This window comes from Schistocerca cancellata, chromosome 1, assembly GCF_023864275.1.
Source record: "Schistocerca cancellata isolate TAMUIC-IGC-003103 chromosome 1, iqSchCanc2.1, whole genome shotgun sequence".
Classification (NCBI taxonomy): Eukaryota; Metazoa; Arthropoda; class Insecta; order Orthoptera; family Acrididae; genus Schistocerca; species Schistocerca cancellata.
Genome location: NC_064626.1, coordinates 1,188,615,994 through 1,188,639,781, shown reverse-complemented (window position 1 = coordinate 1,188,639,781; position 23,788 = coordinate 1,188,615,994). Strand labels below are relative to the sequence as shown.

Here is a 23,788-nt window from a genome sequence, read left to right as displayed (position 1 = left end):
TCATTCAGTCTGCCCTTGTACTTCATGCAGTGTTAATGTGTATCAGTCTTTATGGTAAAATATATGTGTATATAGAAAATTTGGGAACTGTTTATTACATATATTACGATCCATATACAGAATCCCATATAAGTAACAGAATAACTGCCTAATACTTCTGTACTGTAAAATACGACCAACTCCTGTAACACACTTTATGTATATAGAATCTACTGGACCAGTAAATAAATTAATAAACAATAATTCACAAAAGATAGTCCATAGTGGGACAACTGCATATACTCACACCTATAACACATGGAAGGAGAGCAAATTAATCAGCATATATCACCCTGACTGAAAATCCTAGAAAAAGGAACTTATTCCTCAGGTATCAAGTTAATAAGAAGTCTATCCAAAACCTTCAGAAAAATCATAGTACCCTGTTACGGACTACCTAATAAATGAAGTCTGCAAGTAATCCTGTATGTAATGATTAGTGTTAGCATGCTTAATAAAAATTGTTTTTCGGAATAGTAAACATACCAAATGATTCTTATTCCACACTTGATCTGTAAGATCACACAAACATTCAAAATTTCAGAAGTGAAACCATTGTATCAAAAGGACAATATATATGATGTGGGAAACTATAGATCAATAGCTTTGTTATTTATGGTTTCAAAAGTAATAGAGACAAACATGAAACATAGAGTAATAAATTACTTTGCAAAGTTCAATTTCTAATCCATAAAACAAATGATTTTCACAGTTCATTGAAAATATTGCAATTGGACTTTTCAGCAGAACAGTACAATAGCAGTAAAAGTGGACTGTCTAGCATGATACATTGCTAGAAAAATCAGATGTTATTGACATATGAGGAATAGCAAAGAAATGGTTTCAGTCAGATCTTCAAAATAGGAGTCAACAATCTTATGAAAAGGAAGTTACTTTCCATTATGGATTTTCCATTGTTTCAAAATAGGAGGCAGGTAGCTGGAATTACTTCAAGGACATTGAAGACCAAAGTATTGTTTACAGATCTGATATCTAGACTATACCAATAGGGGTGTCACAGGGCAGTGTCCTAAGACATCTTGAATTTCTTATTTTCGTACCAGATCGGATTGACGGAGGAGATAGAGAAGATCCAAAGAAGAGCAGCGCATTTCGTCACAGGGTTATTTGGTAAGTGTGATAGCGTTACAGAGATGTTTAGCAAACTCAAGTGGCAGACTCTGCAAGGCAGGCGCTCTGCATCGCGGTGTAGCTAGCTGTCCAGGTTTCGAGAGGGTGCGTTTCTGGATGAGGTATCGAATATATTGCTTCCCCCTACTTATAACTCCTGAGGAGATCATGAATGTAAAATTAGAGAGATTTGAGCGTGCACGGAGGCTTTCTGGCAGTCGTTCTTCCCGCGAACCATACGCGACTGGAACAGAAAAGGGAGGTAATGACAGTGGCACGTGAACTGCCCTCCGCCACACACCATAGGGTGGCTTGCGGAGTATAAATGTAGATGTAGATGTAGATATAGATGTATTGAAATTCAAATCTGTGGTACTCCTGTACCTCTGTTAGATAATGGCACAAATGTTGTAGCATCTAGCAACCAGAGTTTTGGAATACATACAAATTGTTTAAAAATGCTATTAATTTCAAAAGCTGGTTCTATTCATTATAAAAAAACAAAGTTGCATTATGACCCTGACTTTGTAACAAACCAAAATTAAGGGTTACTGGGCCAGTTGAACCTTACAATAAGATTTAGCATGGATAAAATTTGTTCTGATCTTGATTGTAAAGTACACAATTCATGAATTTTACGCAAGTACATGATACATTGGAGTATTTTCAAGGTATACACTTTGAAAATTTGTTTATAATGTACAAAACATTTTTGTGACTTATGAATTGGAAAAATAAAGAACAAAAATATAGTCATTCTATTCATTTCACTTTAAAGGCAATCTGAAAAGTAATTTAGTGAAGTATTTGTATCTGTAAACATTGTAATTTGCGTTCATTTAATTCATAACAAATGCCACATGTATTCACCAAATTTTATATAAATTATGCAAAATTGTAATTTATCACTCATTAGATAAATAATCTTCATTCTGTTCTGAAAACACTGCTAACTCCAGAAGAGACCATATCAACTGACACAAAACCACAATATTCTGAAATGCAAATAAATCTTTTCATTTAAAATATTTTAGATGTTACAGTTTTTAATTCAAGACTATATAAAATATCTTTCATAACTATTTTGATTTTCTTCTTCATTCCCCCCCCCCCCCCCCCCCACCTTTCTCTGGCCCTGCCCTCCCACTCCTCCCTCTCTCAATCCCTTATATACTCTATCCTCTGAACTTCTTTCATCTTATTATGCAGCTGCTGAGCCATCTGGCAAAGACCTGCCTCACACTACCCTCCTGTTCCCTAACCCTTCCCCAGCTCCATCTATCCAGGCAACTCTGTGCGTGTGCACGTGTGTGTGTGTGTGTGTGAGAGAGTGAGAAAGAGAGAGAGAGAGAGAGAGAGAGAAACTTTTACTAGAAGAGCTCGAAACCTAGCGTTTATTTTATATTAGGTGTTTCTGTGTGTCATGCACCAGTCTTCTACAGGTAAGTGGTTGCCGTTCCCTTTATGTATTTTTCATCCATGAATTTCCATTACTGTTATACAATGCCAATTCATCTCTCTTCCATCCCATACTCTTTTATCTTTGTTATTTTTCTTTACTTACATGCTACTTATTTGTCCATTCTTTATTTCTTGATATGTGTATGCTTGATTCTCCTCTGTGGTACCTGCCTTCAAAACACTGGCCACTCTCTGATGACGAATTTAAACACCTGCTGTTGTAACAGCCCACCATAATAATAAGTGCAGTACCCCAACTCCCTGCTCCCATGGCAGCTTCCCCTTTTTAGATCTGTTGGTGGCCACTTATGGGGTGTACAGCCAGGAGCTCTGCCTCCCAAGAAACACTTCCGTTCAACTTGTGGTCTGGATCACAAGAGACAGAGGCAACTATGTTCTGTTTTGCAGAAACCTCCAGCATCCACACGCGTGACCTGTTTCCCACACTTGCTTTTGGCTGAGCCTAATAGCATGAATTTGCAGGCAACTTCAGCAGAGTGCTGAAGGCATGTCTTGTCAACAGCTTTAACTGGACAGAGCTGTCTCGGTTCTGAAAGGCATGTAGCTCGTGTCATGTAGGCACATTTGAAGTTACTTTAGGAGAAAACCTGTAAAGGTTTGACTGAGGCCTTTGAAAACTTTTATTTATTTAACCAGTTTACCTAAATTTTCCCAACTGCCTGCACCTTGTACCCTACGTAGCTTTATATATTCCACCTACCATCCACTTTGAACACAAGTTTTCGTTTTCTTATTTTCAACATTTTTCCAGTAATTCCTTTTGTCTCCTGACCATCCAATTATGAATTTCTACTCATTCCACCCCATCAGTTCTAAAAACTCTCCTTTATCCTAGCAAAATCCAAGCACACATCCTCTTTCTGATATCTTTTCTGGCACATGGTACCCCACCTAATGGACTTAACATTCAGAATGGCATCTTGCAATGTCAGTGATCCTACCACAAGAACCTTTATCTTTTCTAGTTCCATAAGACTCTCATTCTCACCAATCTGATCCTTCTTAATCATGCAATACAAGCTCAAACCATACTTGAAATCCTCTACTTCTTTCACAAAATCCTTTTACTCTGTGACCACTATTTCCTTAATTCTATTGCTCAGACTCTTCTGCTGTTTGTAACTTTAACTGCAATTTGTCACAAGTTGAACATGTGTCTTTCAGAAGAATATTAAAATGTGGGTTTTCGTCTGAAAATATTCTCCTGTAAATTGATTCTGACACTGGAGATACTTTATTTGCCTTGAAAACTTCCATATACAAATTATGATTTTTTGCACAGTCAAATCCAGGTTCAAATACTTATGGTTATTGATTATGATTCCTTGTGTAATGACTACTATGGGAGGGAAAATTTAAAATGTGATCCCTGGCCTGTGATAACTGGCTGCTTTACCTCTTGTATCACTGCCAGGTTCAACTTCTCTGTCTTTTTTAAGAGCTCTCACTAATCTTCTATCCGACATTGGGAATGTATAGATGAAGTACTATTTGTTGTGACTCGCCGATCATTCAAAGCGCCGCCGTGCAATTAAGCGCGTCCTCTACGTGCGGCACTGTCTGCCTGCCATGCAGCAGATGCGCCACCTAAGCGGCCAACCGAGCAGCGGCCGCTAGTCTGGGACTCAGTGCTCATTTGAATGCTAACGCGTACACATGTCTTGCTTGTCAAAATACTCTGTGACTGTTGTGTCGTTCTGAAATATATGTGTTAAACTTGACGTTACAACACTATTTACAAACAAGAACACACTTGTTATCAAACACTTGAATAATATTTATTTATGACACCTTTATTTTTTGTGCATCCATCTCTTGACCTCATGTGCTTGACAGGTACATGTTTCATCAAGCCACACAAACAAATATTTTGTTTAGAAAATCATCTTGTTTTTCAAAATAGATCAAAAAGTCCTCTCCTTTTATTTTGATCAATTATCTTGTTGCATTGTTTCAAACATTTGCATTGTATGTTTGTAGACTCTTGCTGAGAACCACTTTCTTTTTTGAAGTTTTATAACTTTTTTCAGTATTTTCCTTTGCTTGTTTCACATTCCGTTTTCATGTTTCCTCTCTACATGTCCTCTTCTTCTGTCCATCTTTTTTCACTTCCTTAGATGTTTCCATATTTCCTATATATTCAATAGCTCCCAAAGAAAGAAATTCCTCCCTGAAATTATTACCTTGAATGTAAACAGCAATGGCAGATAGAAACATGGCACAACATAGCTGTATGAAATCATGTTGACAGTAGATGCTCAAGTGGTGTGTCATCTTGCACCATAATAATAATAATAATAATAATAATAATAGCTAATAAACAAATTTTTAAGAAAGAATGAAGTTTTTGCTATTTAAAAACAAGCAAAACTAAGTATGCAATCATAACTTCATTATAACTCTAGAAAACCTACACAAAATAATGTTAATAATATTATTATTGTTTTATGTTTAGTAGTATGATTGTCATTATTGTCAGTTTCACTCACTGGTTAATTTGTGCCACTCAGTGCATAATCTAGGTCATCACCTCCACTACTGATAGACACCATGAATGTTATTATTCACACAAAATAATGATGAAGTTTACAAAACAAGTTTTACTGCAGAAAACAACAAATACACTCAACTGTCATGGCCACCAACCTTGCTGACATACTTAAACCACAACAGATATGCACCACTCATGCATACACTGTTATGGCATGGCTATTGTATGCTGCTGGATAGTGCTGCCCCCTATGCAAAGCAGTGTGAAGATATACCTCCACCATTCTTGCAGTAACCAGAATGACAGTAGAGCTTTGATTTCTGGTGCAAACTCAAAATTAACAATTTTTGACTCATGGACACATATTTACTTTGGGTATTCTGGCCCTCTGCAGCTATGCCTGTGAGACACAAGCTGTAGTCATTTCCCAGCCCACTCAAGGAAGACATTGGCTGGTTGGTACTCTTCCTGATAGTACTATTACTGTATTTTGGCAACAATGCCTGATATGTTTGGCAACGCTGTGACCGATGAGTTTGTGGTGGTTATCGACTGCAAGAGTCGACCGCCTCATCTTTGAGAATGAACTTCTTTGGAAACTGTTGATCTCAGTGTGTTCCAAATTCTGTATTCGAGTGGATGTGTTTGTAGTTTGTACCGACATGATCAAAATAAAGTTAATTCATTATAAACAAGTGAATACTTAATGTTGGGTACAATATTACCATACATAACATCTCGATCCCCACACTGGTGACCCCGACGCTCACGAACGCTGCTTACGATGCCAGAAATGTGTACTGGAAAATCGCCATGGACAAACAATGCAGCAATCCTTTGTTGGATTTCTACGTCCATCGACTTTGCATCGTGCCGCATCTGGATGCAGTGTACAGGAAGTGTAATTATTGTGTAAATTCCCGACTCTTGGGTGAATCGTGCTTTTTGGTAACTTTCATCACCTTCTCACACATCGACAATGCGACTGAGGTGCACACGTTATCCGTCGAAACCCGCTCAAAGAGTCAGTAATTTCACTTCCGGACAGTGCAGTGCTCCTTCGCCAATTAATTTGGACAATTTTGACTTGCGTTTGTGTAATGCATTAACTTTGTGCAGTGCTTCAATACCGAACAATCATGCCAAACAATGAACTGCAACAAACGGGGACTATGTTGCAACTCCCAGTTTGCACGAACTCCAAACCACGGCTAAATCGCATGCCTGGTTGAATTCACAGGAACAATTTCATCAAGGACATCCTACCGATCAATGACAATGCATCAATTACACCAATGACAATGGCGGCTGTTTCTCAGTGCAACACTGGACATGCCACGCCTCCCTCTACACAGCACCCGAGCCGCACCGACTCTGCCCGACCGCTACCGACGGCGACATCACAGCCGCCGCCTGCTGGCTCACTGACCTCGACCCAGTCAAAACAAACAGCTGCATGACATACGATCCTGCTAAGGCTACCGCACCCGCATCTTGTCAACAACTCGCCGACACTATGCACGCTTACTGCCTGGCAGTTCACTACTCGATCGCGTCTGCAACTTGTTCACCCACCCCAGAAGACGATTTCAGCCGTATCAATGCTTCATACAGCAGTGAACATGTTCTCACTTCGCCGCCGCTGAGTACTGAGTTTCACATTCACGATCACACATGCGATCCCTTCTACTCGAACTGTTACATCAATACTGTGGCGCTGACATTGTCTTGTATGCCAGGTTACCCTTTGATAGAGACAGATTCTGGTTTCGACCCCATCTTACTCATTGATACACAGCAGACTGCTTCACGACATACATTTTTGCCTGAACAATTGCAACAGCTACGTGAGCAAATTGCGACATACAACTTGTTGGTACAAGATCAGTTACACATGCTGCAGCCGACACCGACCGAGCACGACATGCAACGAGATACTCCTGTCATTGTTCCGCCTCTGACTGCTGACGATCCTTCGCCATTACTACCAGCTACAACTAATACCCTGACGATCATGCTACATGGATCTGTGTCCCAGATGTAACAATTGTCATCATCACGCTGCCTCAAGTGGAAATTCTACGTTACTGATGTGCTACAAGCAACTTATTTACGCCGCAGCCACCTTTCCTTGGTAGTTCCAGACACATCGTTTCTGTACCACAGCATAACCAGCCACATTCCAGTGCCGCTTGCTTCGCCTCCCTCTTCACTACCTCCACAATGTACGACCAACACATCTGCTGTTTCTGCTTCGACGAGTGAGCATCTTTCCACTCCGCTTGGAACATCCTGCCATCTACCGCTGTAACACACTCACCGTCCACGGACTCTGAGGTGACGCTTCCATCTACACCAAAGTCATCTGCCACCAAGGTCAGTTATGTGCAGCTTGCTGTTTTCTCCCCTGCTGCGACATCAAACGCCTATATAACTCCATCATTACCGCAAGTGTTGCTCATCCGGCATCTCTTACACCACCTGTCAAGCCACAGCATGCTTGCTCCTTTATGTCATATGGCCAATAACGAACTGATACTGGACACGTTGCACTTACCATGGCGCTCGCCAGCAAATACTTTGGCAATACATAGCATCGCATGTTCGACGCACTCCACGCCTTTGATTCGATCAAAACTCCGCTGCGCCGCATGGCCTCGGCACGACGATGTTCTCCCCACTGACATGCCTCTGCTTTCTGCTCTCACCGTGCCATCAGCAGCATGGCACGGTCAACCTGTGGACGCCTTCCACGCCTCCTTCCCTCCGCTGGTCGTGCCTACCAAGACATTGAGAAATGGTCTGATCGCGCCTCGCACTAGTGCCTGCCACGACACGATCGGTCACGTGCACCTGTGCCATCAGCCGGCCGGGTGCACACACGCCTCTCATCATCCTTACCATGCTTTGCACTACCGGTGGGGGCTCTGTGGCGGTTATCGACTGCAAGAGTCGACCGCCTCATCTTTGGGAACGAACTTCTTTGAAAACTGTTGATCTCAATGTGTTCCGAACTCTGTATTCGAGCGGATGTGTTTGTAGTTTGTACCGACATGATCAAAATAAAGTTAATTCATTATAAATGAGTGAATACGAGTGATTTTCTCTTAAGGTGTCAAATGAGGTTATCAATTTATGGTTTTGAGTGCAGAAAAGTCATTCCACATGGAAATAGCAACTTCCTCGTTAGCACTGGTGTGATAAGGGAGAGGTGAATACTGCACCTCTTTGCTAGCTCTGAGGTAACATGGTCATCTGTAAAGTGAAGGCTGCTTTGGCTCATGTTTCCACACTCACTGAAGGCCAAATTTCTAGCCATTCTGTGACAGAGCTACAGGTGGCCAGATTGAAAATCAATAAGGAAATCTTAAGGCAACTCCATCAAAAGTCATTTCTCTACTTCCAGTACACTATAGTATGAGGGCAAAAAGCTTATGATACTGCACAATTAATAGTGCCCTGTTTACTTTGCCATAATTTTTTGTTTTTGTGAATAAACAGTTACATTTATGAAACGCTACATTTCCATACTACTGGAGTGTGACACAGGGCAGAAAGTAAGTACAGAACATGTCGAAGTCCAATGCAAGTAATATCTTACTAATTTCTGTCAATGTAGGCATACTTGTGGTACAAACACTTTGTGTTACACTAAAACAAACTTTCATTCATAAGGTTATTGTAGTAAGTTGTATTTAGTTTGTAGTACAGGGCACATTTTAACAATGTTTTCATTAGTGTATTGAACACAACTGTAAACATAAGAGAGAAATTAATCATCAACAGTACATTTTCTTACATTGTCTTAACTGTCTGACAAGGCTTAGATGGTTTACTGTTTCCATACTTGCAGAAACTCACTGGTCCTGAGTCAAAGAAACTGTCAAACCAGATTTGAAAGGTATTTTTGTCTGGAAAGGAATTTTCTTGATGCTTGTTTGACAAGGAGTGGGACAGGTAAATATTTGAGGGCAAAAGGTCAGAAGAATAATTATGTTAGGAATGACTTCTCAAACAATTTCCTGGTGAGTTCATTTGTTAAATCACGAGAGTGCATTATCATGTGGCAGCGACATGTGGTGCAGTTCTGCCATTTGTTTTTCGTACTCTGTGACCAAAAAGTGTCTCTGTTGCTGGCAAAAAATACTAACTGCAATGGACACACCTCTGCAGAGGAGTCACTTTTTTGATTTTTGTTGATTTGAATTAGATCAAGCAATGCTCCTAAACATGACTTCTCAATCTTGCCTACTAATACTGAATTTAGAAAATCATTCACATCATAACAATCTTTCTTGAAATATTAAAACCCCTTTTCTGACATGTTTTACACAAGCACAATACCAATTTGTTCACCCAAAGAAAACAATATGTTGCAAATGTTAGATGTTTGTCCACTTCCAACTCTATTTTACAATGCTTGAACAATGTTCACAAGTTTTGAGTATGCAAAATCCAGTATGAAACTATAAGATAAATATTAGAATTTCCAATAAGAAAACATTAACTGATAAAAACACTCATAGCATCACACTACATTTACCTGGTGAGACAGCACCTAACATCTGAGGGCATGTGATTAGTAGCCACTAACAACTGCAGGGTGAGGAAACTCATGAGTGTAAACTGTTCTACGCAATTGTTTCTGGAAGTTTTTGATATTACTGGAGAATTCAAAAGTGAAGCAAATTATATTTGAGGTTCCATCAGACTGATAACTTTAGCAGACACCCAAAACTTGATTTGAAAAATAGAAGAAGTGGACTCGAGCTCGTGACTTTATGTCCACATTGAGTGATGTTTACCACTAGATAATGAGCATGTACAGCACTGTAATAGCTGCTTGAGAAGAAGATAACACTTTCTCCACATTGAGTGATGTTTACTACTAGACTACGAGCATGTACAGCACTGTAATAGCTGCTAGAGAAGAAGATAACATTTTCTCCAGAAACTTTCACATCCTACAGTCTTGCTAGATTGTGCATGTGCCCAGACTGAATTCTGTGTGGCAGCCAGCTTTCTTGGCTGCTTTAAGTGAACAATTCTGACTTAGTCTTGCAGCAGCTGGCCAGCAATCAGTTTTTATCCCTAAGACTGTATGTACATTCCACATCTCCTCCTAAACTACTGCATCATTTTCAACCAAACTGTGTATATATATCAATGTTTGTCTGCAAAGAAGGTGGGGTGAAAACAGAGTGACATAGGAGATGGATAAAAAGGGAGACAGGAGATGGACAGAAAGAGGTGGGAGTAGCAGATGGACAGAGGGAGGGGTCAGAGGAGATAGCCAGAGAGTGGGTGGGGGAGGAAGACATGGGTTGAGAGAGGTGAGAGTGGGAGATGGACAGAGAGAGTGGTTTGGATGAGATAGCCAGATTGGGGAGGGGGGAGGGGGAGATCTACTGTTCCCTGAGAATAAGCTTGTAAAGAAAGAAATGTAAGGGAAGAGTAGAGTTAAATTAATTGGGACCATAAGTTAACAATCAAAGAGAATGGGTGGAGGTGGAAATGGGGAGAAGAGAAAATGTATGCAAAGGGTGGAGGAGGAAATGGACAGAGAGAGTGACAGGAGGACGTGCATGCAATATGCAATATACATAACATATGCACGTGCGAGCAACCCCATGAGAATAAGCTTGTAAAGAAAGAAATGTAAGGGAAGAGTAGAGTTAAACTAATTGGGACCATAAGTTAACTATCAAATTTCACACCTAGACTGAGACAGTGATGGAGAAAAATATTGCTACACTATTGGAACTGACAGTAACAGATGCACCAGCAGGTTGACTCTTCAGACAACTTTGCACATATTAACGAAAAACTGATGCAAACTGTTTGGGTGTTGAGATAAAAAATACATTTGGAGTAATTACTTGAAATAAAATAAAAATCATGTAAAACCCCTCACATGTTTCAGCTAAATATGCACTGTCATAAAAGCTCGTAATGTTGAAGAAAATATGGCAAGTGTAATAGAGTACTAATATGTTCGCTTGAGTTGCTATAACAACAAAAATAATCATTTATCAGTAATATAAAGTAATTGGATAGATAAAAGAATCTACTCACCAACTGGTGGCAGGAGAACACACACACAAAAAGGTTTAACTTATGCAAGCTTTCAGAGCCAGTGACTCCTTCTTCCAGCAGAAGAGCTGAAGGGGGAGAAAGAGGGGTCGTGGAAAAGGCCTGGAGAGGTTTAGGAAAAGGGGTACAGTTCAGAAAAGTCACACAGAACCCCAGGTCATGGGAAATTTATCGAATGGGATGAGAAGGGAAGACTGTACCGGATGAGATTTGAAAACCTGAGAGCTTAAAGGTAAAAGGTAGGGTAATATGCAAGATGGAGATTACTACTAAAACATCATCATGAGTTAATAAGAGTGAAAAGCTAAGTGCATTGTATGTAACAGAGGTGGGAGAGGGGACTGTGAAAACCAGACATGTCAGGAAATGAAAGATGTAGAAAACTAAAATGGAGTGAAGAAATCAGTAGTTACTGTGAAAAATGCAGAGGCAGAATGAATTAATGTAAATTAAGGCCAGGTGGGCAGCAAGAACCAAGAACATGTTGTAACACTAGTTACCACCTGCGGAGTTCTGAGAAACTGGTGTCTGCGGGAAGAACCCAGATGGTGCATGTAGTAAAACAGGGACCAAGGTCACGACTATCGTATTGTAGACCACGCTCTACAACAGAATATTGTGTGTTGCTGGTATACACCCTCTGCCTGTGCCCATTCATTCTGACTGATAATTGGGTGGAAGTCAAGCTCATGTAAAAGTCTGAACAGTGTTCACATAACAGATGTTATATGACTTGTCATTTCACAGGTGGCTGCCCCTTTGGTAATATATGTTTTGTCAGTTACAGGGCTGGTATAAGTGGTCGTGGGAGCGTGCATAGTGCAAGTGCTGCATCAGGGATTGTGACAGGGATAGGAGCCATAATGTACGGAGATGGATGCAGAAGGAGTATAGGGTCTGACAAGGATATTGCAAAGATTGGGAGAGCAATGAAAAGCTATTCTAGGTGTGTTGGACAAAATTTCAGACAGAGTGGATCTCATTTCTGGGCATGACTTTTAGGAAGTCTTAGCCTTGTTGAAGTAGCTGATTAATACACTCCTGGAAATTGAAATAAGAACACCGTGAATTCATTATCCCAGGAAGGGGAAACTTTATTGACACATTCCTGGGGTCAGATACATCACATGATCACACTGACAGAACCACAGGCACATAGACACAGGCAACAGAGCATGCACAATGTCGGCACTGGTACAGTGTATATCCACCTTTCGCAGCAATGCAGGCTGCTATTCTCCCATGGAGACGATCGTAGAGATGCTGGATGTAGTCCTGTGGAATGGCTTGCCATGCCATTTCCACCTGGCGCCTCAGTTCGACCAGCGTTCGTGCTGGACGTGCAGACCGCGTGAGACGACGCTTCATCCAGTCCCAAACATGCTCAATGGGGGACAGATCTGGAGATCTTGCTGGCCAGGGTAGTTGACTTACACCTTCTAGAGCACGTTGGGTGGCACGGGATACATGCGGACGTGTAGAACGATGGGTTCGATGACGGTTTGGATGTACCGTGCACTATTCAGTGTCCCATCGACGATCACCAGTGGTGTACGGCCAGTGTAGGAGATCGCTCCCCACACCATGATGCCGGGTGTTGGCCCTGTGTGCCTCGGTCGTATGCAGTCCTGATTGTGGCGCTCACCTGCACGGCGCCAAACACGCATACGACCATCATTGGCACCAAGGCAGAAGCGACTCTCATCGCTGAAGACGACACGTCTCCATTTGTCCCTCCATTCATGCCTGTCGCGACACCACTGGAGGCGGGCTGCACGATGTTGGGGCGTGAGCGGAAGACGGCCTAACGGTGTGCGGGACCATAGCCCAGCTTCATGGAGACGGTTGCGAATGGTCCTCGCCAATACCCCAGGAGCAACAGTGTCCCTAATTTGCTGGGAAGTGGCGGTGCGGTCCCCTACGGCACTGCGTAGGATCCTACGGTCTTGGCGTGCATCCGTGCGTCGCTGCGGTCCGGTCCCAGGTCGACGGGCACGTGCACCTTCCGCCGACCACTGGCGACAACATCGATGTACTGTGGAGACCTCACGCCCCACGTGTTGAGCAATTCGGCGGTACGTCCACCCGGCCTCCCGCATGCCCACTATATGCCCTCGCTCGAAGTCCGTCAACTGCACATACGGTTCACGTCTACGCTGTCGCGGCATGCTACCAGTGTTAAAGACTGCGATGGAGCTCCATATGCCACGGCAAACTGGCTGACACTGACGGCGGCGGTGCACAAATGCTGCGCAGCTAGCGCCATTCGACAGCCAACACCGCGGTTCCTGGTGTGTCCGCTGTGCCATGCGTGTGATCATTGCTTGTACAGCCCTCTTGCAGTGTGCGGAGCAAGTATGGTGGGTCTGACACACCAGTGTCAATGTGTTCTTTTTTCCATTTCCAGGAGTGTACATCCAAGACAGGATAAAATGGGTTGACAAGTGGTGTGCTCTGAGGTAGTTTTTTGGGGTGACCAGCAGTACCAGGATTGGATGTGATGGTTTGGGAAATATGATTTGACCTTCTTCCTAAGATCCACAAACCCAATCATCCTGGTCGTCCTATAGTTGCTGGCTTAAAAGCACCCATCAAACCTATATCTGCCTTACTTGATCAACATCTGCAACCCATACTACATAGATTTCCTTCCAATATTAAAGATAACAATCATTACCTAGAGCATCTGATATCTGTGCCTGTTCCATGCCCAGCACACACCTTGCTTGTCACCAATGATACCAACATCTCCCATGTACATGGTTGGTCTGCTGCTGAACATTTCCACAGTCAGTGCTCACCTGATTCCAAACCTATGACATCCTTCTCACTCACCTTAATCAACAGTATACTTACCAATAATTACTTCACCTTTGAGGGGCAGACATACAAAAAGATCAGGGGTATGGCCATGGGAACCAGGATCGTTGCTTTCTATACCAAACTTTTCATCAGTCACTTGGATGAGACTTTTCTGGGCTTCATAAGCCTTCGGCCGCTGGTCTGGTTTAGATACATTGTTCACATCTTTGCCATATGAGCCCATGGTGGGGCTGACCTGTTAAAATTCCTGGAATCTCTAAATACTTTCTGCCAATTAAAGTTCACATGGTCCTATTCTGAACACCGTGCCACTTTTCTTGATGTTGATCTCATCCTCACAGAAGGCCAGCTACACACTTCTGTCCACATTAAACCTACTAACAAACAACAGTACTTACCATTTTGACAGTTGCCATCCTTTTCAGGTCAAACATTCCCTCCCGTACAGCCTTGGCATTTGAGGCAAAAGTATTTGTTTGGATGCACACTCTCTACAGCAATACACCATCATTCTCACCAGTCTTCATTGGATGTAAATACCCCAACAGCCTAGCTCAAAAACAGATTCCCAGGCCATCACAGACAATTGTGATATTGCTGATCCCTCCAAAAAACAACCTTGGAGCCCACCATTTGTCACTCAGTATAATCCTGATCTTCGATGTATTAATCAGCTACTCCAACGAGGCCATGACTTCCTAAAATCATGCCCTGAAATGAGAGCCATTGTGTGAGATTTTACCCACTACACCTAGAACAGCTTTTTTGTCACTCTCCCAATCTCCACAATATTATTGTCAGACCCTGTGCTGCTCCTGCACCCATCTAGCTACCCTATGGCACCTATTCCTGTGATTGCAGCTGCTGTAAGACTTGCCTTGTGCACCTTCCTACCACCATCTGCACCAGCTCTGTGACTGGTAAAACATATACTATAAAAGAGAGAGCCACCTGCAGAATGACCAATGTCATATACCAGCTATTATGTAAACACCGTTCGACCTTTTGCATCGGCATGAGTACATCCAGTTATCAGTCAGGATGAATAGGCATACACACAATATCGTGTTGCATAGCATGCTGTACAACATGACAGTCATGACCTTAGTGCCTGTTTCACCACACGCACCATCTGGGTTTTTCCCCTAGACACCAGTTTCTCTGCAGTTGGGAACTAGCGCTACAACATGGCCTTGTTTCTTGCCACCCAACTGGCCTCAATTTACATTAATTCCTTCTGAGTTCTTCACAGTAACTACTCCTTTCTTCACTCAATTTTAGTTTTCTACATCTTTCATCTTCTGATCTGAATGTTTTTTTCTGTGCCCCTCCAGCATCTGTTACATACTTTGCACTTAGCTTTTCACTCTTATTAACTCATGCATGATGTTTTAGTAGTAATCTCTGTCTTGCATATTACCCTGTCTTCCACCTTTAAGCTCTCAGGTTTCCAAGTCTCATCCAGTACAGTCTTTCCTTCTATCCCACTCAGTAAATATCCCCTAACCCGGGGTTCTGTGTGACTCTTCTGAACTGTATCCATTTTCCTAAAACCTCTCCAGGCTTTTTCCTTCACCCTTCTTCCTTCCCCTTCAAATCTTCTGCTGGAAGCAGGAGCCACTGGCTCTGAAAACTTGCATAAGTTAAACCATTTAGGGTGTGTGTTCTCCTGCCACACATGGTGAGTAGATTTTTTTACGTATCCAATTACGTAACATGTTCCCTTTGTTGTCATGGGCCATTAGCAGCTTGTGTTCCTTGTTTACTACTCTTTTGACATCAAGTCTTTATATGCTTCATGCAAATCTTGTTTAAGGGCATGCATATTTTTATTGTAATGTTATAGGTATGTAAAGTGATCCAATGCTTGCATGTGATAACTATATGAACTCAATGTTATGTCTAAATAATAGTTTGACATTCTATCAGATTAAAAATATCATCCAGTTAAGAACACAGTATTAAGTTAAAAATTATTGGGAATGTATGGAGCCCATTTCATTCTGAGATCACTGGGAATAAAACATGCTGCATTACGATATACAAACAAATGGCGTACATAGATAAATATGTGTAATGGGAAAAACGTATCTTTTTATTAACAACAAAATATCTTCCAAATATTATTCCATGATATTCAAGAGAGGAAATAATGAAGTTCACTTCAAATTCTTGAGATGTAATGAACTTTTAATATGAAACATTTTGTGACAAAATTTGTAGTTTTATTAGACACATTTTAATTACTCTTGGCACAAGTGACACTGAAATTAAGTACTTTTAATTTCATTTTTAAAAATAAAAATTCTTAATTCACTCTAAGTCCCAGAGCTTGAGTTGTAGGTACCACGGAATTATAATATTAAAAATAGTTTTTCTGCCTTTGTGAGGATGACATTTGCCATTGGAAGTGATGGGAAGTTTTCTGCACATCATGACAGTACTTTATTTGTATTTCACGAAAGACAGTACCTTAGGCCATGGGACTTTCAACCCATTTATTGTAGTCTGTACTCAATTTTTCACTGCACTATTGTTCTTATAAGTCTTCAGTCAGAAAACACACCTGACACTTCTCTGAATTGAACTCAGTTCATGTCAAAAATGTGCCACAATGAGCAGGGAACTGTACATTTTCACTTATTATCACAGCAGCTTCTTTGTTTTTAATCCCTTGAGTGGTATCACAAAGTGTCTGTGAGATGTGATCCACTCTGAACATTCTGCTAGGTATCAGGATCATAACTCAGGGATGGCTTCTTCATTTCAATCATAGGCAGGATCCCTGTCTCCTGAAAAGATAAAAAAGGTAAACAAGCGTGACATTGTCGCAGTGACGTGAATATAGAATAAATTTCCTTTACTTTACATCTATGGTCACAAACTTTTAGTCAACAGATTACTGGTTTTGGTCTATAATGACTATCTTCAGATGTGTGTGTGTGGAGTAAGTTCACCAGATATCGCTATTGTAGGCATACACAAGTCTTCAATGATTACTTGAACAATGTAAAATAAAGGGGGGATACTATTGGTAAAGTCTGTAATGGGCTTATACGGTATAAGAGGCATAACAGTAATAAAATGCGATGAAGCAGAACATGACAAAAGTTAGATTGTTAAAAAGAGGAAGAGTTATGAGACAGTAATTGACAAATGCTCAAGTGCCAGTGTTATAGATAATGACATAAGTAATAAACAGCTTCCATAGTGCACAGAATAATATAAAAAACTATAAATCAAAAGATTTGTGTATGCCTACGATAGCAACATCTGGTGAACTTACGACACAAACATCTTGTGGATACTGTAAGACAGTTTGTTTTGAACAGTAGTGCTGCTGAAATGATGACTCATGCATATGCTGTTATTTATAAATATCTGATGATGCTGGTGCTGATTTTGCATTTATCATTTGACAAAGCCACTATGGCTGCAGTACATTAGGACATTGTTTTTATAAAACAGGTATGCCTCTTCACACTTAAAGTGCACAAATGTATATGTATGTCAGTAGTACTTTTCATTATGGTCTATTTTATTGTTTTAAGCTGTAGACAATCTGCTAGTGTATTTATGTTTTCCTATATTTTGCTGCAGATCTGAAGGTGGTCATTATAGACCAAAATGGATAATCTGTTGACAAAAAGTTTGTGACCACAGACGTAAAGTAAAGGAAATTTAAAAAAGATAAAAATGCATAACGTGGTTACTGGCAACAGCTTTCTTTAAAATAAAAACAATGGATAAAATTTGTGCTTGATAGACACACAGCAAGAGAGAGTGTAAAAAACATGATAAATTTCACATTTTGTCATATCAAGGGACAATGTGAGAAGGACTGGAAGATGGAGAGTATACTTGAAAGGCACATGAGAACAGAGAAGTTATTCTCAATGCAACATTAAGGGGAGAGTTTCCAGTTATGTGAGATGAGTGTTTAATCAGTTTCACTCAACAGTTCTGGCTTAGTGTCTGTGTTAGCAATAAGATCAAAGAGATTTGGAAATTCTCACTTTTTTGTGCCACCTCCAAATATTTTTCCACTTTGTTCTGATAAGTACTGACTTTTCATCTGCATTTAATTATTACTTTGTCAGGAAACAAACTGGAGGCTAAACTACCATGCACCAACAATGCTAAGACAAAAATAATAATTATAGTGGCTCATATGTTTTAGTGACAAATTTTCTTGTACTAATTTTATGTTGCCCATGTCAGTCTTCATATAATTGTAGTTCATGTGAGGCCTGTTTATAAATTTCTAGGACACTCATAATTTCGCGCTTAAGGTGTGTTGGGGGTGAAATGTGGTTAGCATCCCTGCACACACCTGTGTTTAATGTGTAACTGCCGGAAGTTTTGTTGTTGTACGTCTTAGTTATTGTTCAGTGCTATATCAAGTAGAACATTGTGTCACACAGTTTGTGAATTTTGAGATGGCAGGATTAGAGGAGCAAAGCAAATTCTGCTTGAAACTCAAGAAAACCTTTACAGAGACATACCAAGTGATGTAGGAAGCCTACGGTGAGAAGTGCTTAAACCATACTTGGTGTTAAGAATGGTTCACATGCTTTAAAAATGGCAAGGCAGAGGTTAATGACCCTTGTTCAGGACAACCTTTGATGTCCACCGACGACGCTCCTGTCGGGAATGTCAATGAAATTGTGTGTGTGTCAATCGAAGACTGACTGTACGAGAGATTGCAAAAGAATGTAACATTTCAGTTGGATCGTGTCATGAAATCCTAACACAGCATCTTGGAATGCACTGTGTTGCTACTAAGTTTATCCCACAGCTCATGAGTGAAGACCAGAAAGACCTTTGCCTCGCAGTCTGTGAAGTGTTTTTGGACTGAGCAAATGAGAACAAGATGTTCCTTGAGAACCATAACTGGTGATGAGATGTGGGTCTATGGTTATGACTTTGGGACCAAGGTTCAGTCTTCACAATGGGTTGGGAAAGTTTCTCCAGGACTGAAGCAAGCTCGTCAGGTCAAGTCAAATGTCAAAGCCATGCTCATAGTTTTCTTTGACTTTGAAGGATTAGTTCATTATGAATTTATGCCACAGGGAGAAACTGTTAATTGATGGTACTATCAGGAGGTGTTGTGATGCCTGCAAGAAAATGTGAGAAGGAAACAGCCTGAAATGTGGCAAGACAATTCATGACTCTTGCATCACGATGATGCACCCACACATTCATCCCTGCTGGTGCATGACTATTGCACAAAAAAACAAAATCACTGTGCTGCCTCATCCTCCATACTCTCCAGATTTGGCCCCTGTGGACTTCTTTTATTTCCATAATTGAAAACCCCATTGACCAAATGAAGATTTGCAACAACATAGGAGATAGGAGAAAATTCACTGATGGTGCTTCATGTGATCCAGCAAGTCATACCAAGACTGCTTCTAGAAGTGGAAACAGCATTGGGAGTGGCTTATCAATCGTGGAGGAGAGTATTTGGAAGGAGACTATGCACAGTAAGTAACAGGTAAGTGTAGAAAAATTTTGTGGACAAAGCTCCAGATTTATTTGAACAGAACTCATATGTGTTGATGAATACGGCACCAGCCTCATCTAAAACTCTGCAGCAGTCAGTAATTATCAGACCTAACAGAATAAGTTTTATCTATTTAAAATCATATAGGATAGTGAATTCTCAGTCTAATATAAAGGATGAATGTAACCAGCAGCACCTCATGAAATCAAGATTTATTACATTTGCATGTATTAAATAATGATATTTTATAATTGGTTTTGGTTTTGTTTTGCTTTAGGATGCAAAAACAACTAGGGTCATACACAACCAAGTCAAAACTATAGAACATGAAGACAGAGAGGAGTTAAAAAACAGCTATATGCCAGTCCCACTTGACATATCAGAAGACAGTTAAAAACAGACACGTGGAAAAAGGGCTAAAAAAGGCACCATACAGAAATGGAGGTCAAAAAACTAAAAATTAAATGGCTTTTGCCATATTGCTTTGGCAGATAAGAAGTAAGACACGGTCGACAGCCCACGTGTCATTTGCTAAAATGGGGGATAACTCAGACAGCAAACCCAAACCGGAATTTAAAAGGTTACAAAATGGACATTCCAGCAGGAAGTGGCAGACAGTTAAAATTGACTGCAATGTGTACCAAGTGGTGGGGTAGCGCCACTTAGCAAATGACTATGGCAAAAAAGACAGTGCCCAAATGCAGCTGAGTGAAAATAACCTCGTCCTGGTGGGACGGCCAAGAGGAGGTCATCCAAGCCACTGGGAGAGGCTTAATAAGCCAGAGCTTATTTCCGTGAAGGGAGGACCATTGGAAATGCGAAAGGGACACCACCTCCTGACAGACGACAACACAGAGATCATCAGAGGGAATATAGGTACTCGTGGGCTGAGATATGAGGACTGCAGCTTTGGCAGCAGCATCAGCAGCCTTGTTTCCTGGCAGACCGACATGACCAGGAACTCACAAAAACATCAAACTGGCCCCACCAAGAGTGAGCAGTTGATAGTTTTCCTGGACCTGCTGCACTAAGGGATGGGCGGTGTACAGCGCACATAGACTCTGAAGGGCACTGAGTGAGTCTGAGCAGAGGTCACGATTGAAAAGGCTGTGTCGCCAGATGTACTCTCTGGCCTGATACAAGGCAAAGAGCTTCGCTGTAAATACTGAGGAGTGTGCCGGAAGCTGATATCGAAAGACATGGACACCAATGAAGAAGGCACACCTGACCCCACGGTCAGTTCAAGAGCCATATTGTATACAAAGGTACTATTGTGAAGTTCCATGTGAAGGTTGTGAAACTGAAGGCAATAGACCGAGGCTGGAGTAGTGTCCTTAGGAAGCGAATGAAGGTCATGGTTAACATGGGTTGTTTCATGAAGCCAAGGTGGTGAAGGGTTCACACCTACTGGGAAAGGTGCAGGTAGTGTGAAGTTAAGCCACCATAGCAAGTGCTGAAAGTGGACTCCAGGATGTAACATAGAAGGAGGATGAGCCCCATACTGACGATCAAAGGAATCATAATATAAGGAGGCATAGGATGAGTGGCCACGTATGGCAGACAAACGGCATGCATACCCGCTGAGGAGAAAGTCACAGCGGTAGGACAGGGGTAGTTCAGCATACAGGTTCTCAACCAGGCTGGTGTAAAAGGTGCCCGTGGCCAAACGGATGCCACAATGGTGGATAGTGTTGAGACAGCGTAAGAGGGATGGGCATGCAGACACATAAACAAAGCACCCATAGTCGAGTTTCAAACAGACAAGGGACTGGTACAAATGGAGGAGGGTGGTTCGATCAGCATCCCAGGAAGTACCACTGAGGATAATAGGGCATCGAGGAACAGCGTACAGCGGGCTGCCAGGCAAGATACATGGGAGGACCAAGAGTGTTTCCTAAGTGGCATGAGCCCCAGGAATTTTGTAGTTTTAAGGAACAGAAGGGCAACAGGCCCTAGATGTAAAGATGGTGGGAGAAACCACTTGCATCACCAGAAATTTATACAGATGGTTTTGTCAGTGGAAAAGTGAAAGCTATTGTTGATGCTCCAAGAGTAAAGACGATCAAGACACCGCTGAAGATGCTTCTCAGTAAGATAGGTCTGTGGAGAACTGCAATAGATGGCAAAATCGTCAACAAAAAGGGAGCCAGAGATGCCCGGTGGGAGACAGGCAATGATAGGGTTAATGGTGATAGCAAAAAGGACGACACTCAGGACGGAACCCTGAGGCACACCGTTTTCCTGGATAAAGTTGTCTGACAACGCAGAACCCAGATGCAGCTTGGAAATTCGATCTTGTAGAAATGCCTGAAGGAAACAGGGCAGGTGCCCATGGAAGCCCCACATGTAAAGAGTACAGAGGATATCAGTTCTACAGCAGGTGTCATAGGCCTTCACCAAAACATGGCCACAGTCTGGGATTTCTGCAGAAAACCATTCATCACATGGGTGGACAAAGTAACAAGATGGTCAACTGCGGAACGCCGTGCTCAAAATCCACACTGTGCATTCATCAGTAAATTGCAAGACTTGAGCCACCATACTAGCCAGGCATGGACCATATGTTCCATCACCTTGCAAACACAGCTGGTAAGAGAGATGGGGTGGTAGCTAGAAGGGAGGTTTTTGTCCTTACCGGGCTTAGGTATGAGTATGACAGTGGCTTCACACCAGTGGATGGGAAATGTGTCCTCTGCCTAGATGCGGTTGTACGTGTTAAGCAGAAAGTGCTTGCCCGCAAGAGAAAGGTGCTGCAGATTCTGAATGTGGACGGTGTATGGTCCTGGGGCGGAGGATTGGGATGAACTGAAAGCATGATAGAGCTCCCTCATAGTAATGGCGGCATTGTAGCACTCATGACTTGGAGAACAGAAGGGCATTGCCCAAGACCCCCCAGTCATTTCCGATGGAGGAAGGCAGGGTGATAGTGGGAAGAGCTCGAAACTTCCAGAAAATGGTGGCCCACGGTGTTGGAGATAGCAGTAGGGTCCACGATAACATCATCTGCTACTGTGAGGCCAGAAATGGGGCAATGGATCTTGGTCCCAGAGATCCATCGGAGGTTGGGCCACACGACAGAGGAAGTGGTGGAACTGTTAAAAGAACTAGTGAATAAAATCCAGCTAGCTCGTTTGCTATCCCAAAGAATGCAATGACACTTTGCCTGCACCTGTTTATAATGAATGCAGTTTGCCATCGTAGGATGATGGTTAAGAACGTGGAGAGCTCCATGTGCGAATTTCATTGCAGCACACCTCAGTCCACCAAGGGACTGGGTCATGACTTTGTAAAGAGGAAGTGCAAGGAAGGGAACATTCTGCAGCAGTAAGGATAATGTTGATGAGATAGTCCACCTGGTTATCACAATTGGGAAAATCGTGTTCTTTGAAGGTCGCCAGGGAGGAGTAAAGCTGCCAGTCAGCTTTAGTAAGCTGCCATTTGAGCATGCACGTGGATGGGGGAGAAGTCCGCAAATGGAGAGCACATGGGAAATGGTCACTCGAGTAGGTGTCAGTAAGAATGGACCACTCAAGATGATGGGCAAGCTGGGCTGTGCAAAAGGACAGGACCAAATGGGAATAGGTGTGAGAGGAGTCGGAAAGAAAAGCGGATGTTCCAGTGTTAAGGCAGAAGAGGTTAAGTTGGTTAAGAAGGTCAGCCAAGAGGGCACATCTTGGACAGGTCCTGGGAGAACCCCAAAGGGAATGATGTGCAGTAAAGTCACTGAGTAGCAAAAATGGAAGAGGAGTTAGCCGCCCAATAAACTGAAAGAAGTCTGCCCTGGTGACATCGAAAGCCGGAGGTACATAAATGCTACAAAGGGAAAAAGTCAGGTGGGGAAGGAAAAGGTGAACTGCAACAGCTTGAAGATGGGTAGTCAGGGAGATGGGTTGACTATGAATGTCATCTTGTATAAGTAGCATAACGCCCCCATGAGATGGAATGCTGACCTCAGGAGGAAGGTCAAAACGAATCGGTAAGTAATGTGAAAGCTCAAAGCAGTCAGAAGGTGCAATTTCATTTCCTGGAGGCAGAGTACAAGGGGATGCTGCAATGCTAAAAGCAGCTGTAAATCATCTTTGAGGGACCGAAGGCTATGAGCATTCCATTGGAGGACAGTCATGAGGAGGAAGAGATGTAGGGGTGTCAACTCGGCGGCTGCTGAGTGACAACTGGCGTACAGTCGCTACTACAGGGCACAGAAGCAGGAGGATCTTGCTCCA

General features: G+C 42.0%; 1 protein-coding gene across 1 annotated transcript in view; it reads right to left on the bottom strand.

The window, feature by feature from the left end:
• Positions 1-16,263: 16,263 nt before the first annotated feature.
• Positions 16,264-23,788, bottom strand: part of LOC126141399 (glutamate receptor ionotropic, kainate 2) — a 1,424,310-nt gene continuing 1,416,785 nt past the window's right edge. Inside the window, exon 17 of the mRNA XM_049915245.1 lies at positions 16,264-16,851. Coding sequence (XP_049771202.1) covers positions 16,786-16,851 — 66 coding nt within the window. The 3' untranslated portion in view covers positions 16,264-16,785. The remainder of the gene's footprint in view (positions 16,852-23,788) is intronic.